The sequence below is a fragment of the Antrostomus carolinensis genome, unplaced genomic scaffold (genome assembly GCF_000700745.2).
Source record: "Antrostomus carolinensis isolate BGI_N321 unplaced genomic scaffold, ASM70074v2 scaffold47230, whole genome shotgun sequence".
Lineage (NCBI taxonomy): Eukaryota > Metazoa > Chordata > Aves > Caprimulgiformes > Caprimulgidae > Antrostomus > Antrostomus carolinensis.
In genome coordinates this window covers 20,465-24,469 of record NW_010287441.1, presented here as the reverse complement: position 1 = coordinate 24,469, position 4,005 = coordinate 20,465, and the positions used below count along the sequence as shown (strand labels likewise).

Here is a 4,005-nt window from a genome sequence, read left to right as displayed (position 1 = left end):
ATATATATATATAAAAATAAATAAAATCTTAGTTAATCCAGCAGCAAACTCATCACCTTGGGTAACTGTGAATTTGATCCCTTCCTTATCTATCCCAATACATGGACAGGTGAGTGAGCTTCCACAGACAGTGTTTTTATGTGTGTTCTTACTACAGGGAAGTTTGATGATTATCTGATCCGACATCAGGTGAAGTACCTGGGCCTGATGGAGCACTTGCGGGTGAGACGAGCGGGCTTCGCGTATCGGCGGAAGTATGAACTCTTCTTGCAACGGTAAGCAGAGCTGTTCTGCCCTCTAGCCAGGCAAACCTGCCCTCCCATGGGGGCTTCAGAGCAAGGTTTGTTTAACTGTCAAGTCCCAGTGATTTGAGATGTGGAGGTGTCAGCAGGCAGGTGGCTTTTGTCTATATCCATTTTGATCTGCTATGGCATCTTCTGCCTTGAATAAAGCAGTAGGACTTGGGGAGGGAGGGTTTCAGGAAGGGGTTCCTCAAACATCAAGTCACTTGTGTTGATCTCTTGCTCTTCTTTCAGATATAAATCCCTCTGTCCAGCTACCTGGCCGCATTGGCATGGACCAGCAGCTGAGGGTGTGGAGAGGCTCATCAAGCATATTGGATACAAGCCTGAGGAATACAAATTAGGAAGGTAAATTTCGTTTCTCTGGCTGTGATCTCAGCTGCATGGTGCTTGCTATATTTGATCCTCTTTCCTGTCTATGACTTCCTGGACCACACAGTGTGGACAGATCTTTTTAGTTTGGCTCTTCCTTGACACCCTTTCAGGATGTACCAGCCAGACAAATGAAGGGTGGTTATGGGAGGAGGTGTAACTCGTCAGCATTACAGCTAGTTGGAGGACTCTGGGCCTGGTTAGGGCAGCTGAAATGATGTCTTACTGTGAATAAGCTGTTCATGGTCTCTTTTTCAGAACCAAAATATTTATTCGGTTCCCAAAGACTCTGTTTGCTACTGAAGATGCATTTGAATTCAGAAAGCACCTGTTAGGTATGGTTCCAGTTCCCTTTATCTGTGTAGAGACTGAGAAGCAGAGCCTGGGTGAACTGTGTTTCTGGGCAGCAGATGCACCATGGAGAGAGCTGAGACCCCTGATCTGCAGAGCTCTGGGGAGTCCAAGGAAAACTGAATAATCCTTTTCCAGGGTGGGGAGAAATCACTAGCTATGTTGCTTGAGTTCTAGATACATATCTCCTTTAGAGCTCCTCGGTCCTGCTAGTGAGTTGGTCCATGCCTGGATGCACTAAGCACCTTTCCCCTGGGCTTGGGATACCACGTGTCTCATCCTTGTGTTACCTACTTGAAATGCATAAATTCGTGAGGCTGCCTGAAGGCACCTTTACCTGCACAGGATACTTCTGGTCCTTTTGGTGTTTGGGCACCTTTGTTCCTCAGTGATTGTGCAGACCCTCCTGTGCCTTGGCACGTGGTGTCTGATCAGTGGGTGCACAGCTCCTGAAGGCTCTGATCCTCTAGATGTGAGTAATGTCTCTGCTTCTCTCTTCTTTTTTCCTTCTTTTTTTTTTCATCTCCAGTTTCAAGACTACAGGCCAAATATAAAGGATGCCTTGGGAAAAGAGAATACAAGAAGAAGAGAGCAGCAGGTATGGGCTCTGAAATTGAGGACTCTTTCCTTACAGCTGTGCTTTCCAGTAGGAGTTGCATTGGAAGGTCACAATCTATGTTGCTACCGATAGCACTTGCAGCTTCCCTGGGGGACTGTGGGTGTTGGGGTCAGATGCAGGTGACAGCTGTAGGCAGAGCATTCACAGAGGTCCCTTTAGTTCTGTTTAGCTCTTCACTCCATTTGCTGCTCTTGGCCTTCAGCCAGGCATCAGCTGAGTGAGCAGCTCTGTGTGGTGGCAGCACCCTCTGCTCTGGGGTTCCTCTGGAACGTTCTGGGGTGCTGAGGAATTACTTGTTAACTGCTAGGAAAAGAAACCTTATCACAGTGGACAGGCTGATAAATGATGCTGCAGGCTTGAAGGCCAGCTTTCTGAGATGTGCTGCCTGTGGTGGACATTGCATCACTGCCTTGATGTTGAGCTCTACAGTGCAGGTGGTGCTGGAGCAGTTATTACAGAGAAGAAAATGTTCTAAGCTTCTTACTGTAAAGATCAGCTGATGGGAAGAGCTGCCAAAGAGCCAGTTATAACTTCTGCTGTGTGAATTTAAAGGATAGGATGGCACAGGACCTCATACTAATACAAGGACCTGATTAATTCTGGCAGCTATCAAGCTGGAGGCTTGTTGGCGAGGAGTGCTGGCACGGAAGGAGGCCAAGAAGAGGACGTGGGCAGTTCAGATAATCAGGAAGTAACTATCACTGTGTGGTGATCATGGGCAGGGTTGTGGGTGGTGGGTCACAGGCTGGGGATAGTCTCTGGACAATGAGTCCAGAGTACAGGCCATGCAGTGAGTCAAAGCCATCTCCTTCACACCCATTTCTAAGCTGTCATCGTACTTAGCAGGACAGTTGCCAGATGGGGATGATCAGTCACCTCTTTGGGAGTTCTAGGCCTTGCACCAGTTTCTGTTGCTGTGCAAGTTTATACTGGGACAAGGGATTTCCAAACCAGTCCTTTGCATGCCTGTCCCTTCTCTTCATATATGGTCCTCCCTCTCCACTCCCTTAAACCCAGCTCCTGAGTACTGCATCAGAAGTAGTGCTGATCTGCCTTTTTAACTCCAAAGCACTGTATTTTGGCTAACAAAACTTGGGGAAAAAATGTTAATGTTTGCAGTATTATAGAGCTTAAGATTTACACCATTGCTGTAACACAGGTGACAGTGTACCTGAGTTAACACCGATGATCTGTCAGCCTGTTCTGTGCCTGCTGTGACTTGTCTTTCATTTCCATTGATTTCTGGACATAATATGTAAGTTCTGGCTCTGGTGTGTTCTGTAGATTCATAAATGGCTTCATCAACCGGAAGAAACCCCTTTGCCCAGAGAACATTGAATTTGTGCGGCTTGTGCAGTACAACTACTTGATGAAGCTCAGAGACCACATTCCAAAAAACGTCCTGGACAAGAGCTGGCTCCAACCTCCTTCCATCCTGGAAGAGGTGAGGGTTGCTGCAGGCTTGGGGAAGGGTGAAGGTGGCTTCTGTGCTGTGGTCACCTGTGTGCACACTTCATGTAAGAAAAGAGCAGTGATCTGCTGGCTTGTCCTGTGTTGGGGTGTGATGGCAGAGCCTCTGGAAGACCTTGAGATCTTCTGTATATATAGGAGGTTGGGAGGGGGGCGAATGGTGCCGTTACTGAAGTAAAGAGGGGAACTTGGTGCTTTTGTTTTAAGCAATAGAAAGGAGGATACACTGACAGAAAAGTGAACTCATGAGCCCTGTTAAAGATAAAATTAATCCTGAAATGTTTTAAGCTTGTAGCACAGACAGACTTGTAGCCTTTCATCTTGTTTGGGCTCTGGCAGGACAGGTGGCCTCAGTGCATGAACTGGACAAACTCTAATTGCTTCCAGCAGAATCTTATTTAGAAACAGCTGCTGATGCTTGTTGCAGCCCCTTTGATCCTGCCCATAGCCTGGCTCAGGACCAGAGCAGATCCCTCCCACACTAGCTGTGGCCAGTGCTTGGTGGGTGACATGGGCCTGGGAAATTGGAAAGGTCAGATGGAAGGTGAGGTGAGGAACAATGCTAATGGTATGATACATGTGTGGTGCTGCAGTCTCATCTGGGGGTGGCAGATGGGGTTTGCTGCTTTTAGTATCTCTACTAATGACTCACCCACTTGGTGCTCTGTGCCCTTCAGCTGCTGCTGGGCATTAACCCTCCTCTGGCACCAAAGCTCCTTGGTAGGTGGGTCTCTGGGCTGGGGGAGCTCCAGTGAGTTGTGACTAGGTGTTAAAAACAGCTTGCACCAGGCAAGCGTGTGTCAGGGCTGCAGCAGGAGTTGCTGGAACAACTTCAATACTCTCTCTTTTTTTTTTTTGTAGACATCTGAGATGCTACAGAAAATCTGCATT

General features: G+C 47.6%; 1 protein-coding gene across 1 annotated transcript in view; it reads left to right on the top strand.

Annotated features, from left to right (window-relative positions):
* Positions 1–157: 157 nt before the first annotated feature.
* Positions 158–4,005, top strand: part of LOC104520935 (unconventional myosin-Ih) — a gene marked incomplete at its 5' end in the record, with an annotated part of 9,437 nt that continues 5,589 nt past the window's right edge. Inside the window, 6 exons of the mRNA XM_010162766.1 lie at positions 158–275; positions 537–650; positions 933–1,009; positions 1,555–1,623; positions 2,251–2,335; positions 2,929–3,088. Of these exons, the coding sequence (XP_010161068.1) occupies positions 158–275; positions 537–650; positions 933–1,009; positions 1,555–1,623; positions 2,251–2,335; positions 2,929–3,088 (623 nt within the window). The remainder of the gene's footprint in view (positions 276–536; positions 651–932; positions 1,010–1,554; positions 1,624–2,250; positions 2,336–2,928; positions 3,089–4,005) is intronic.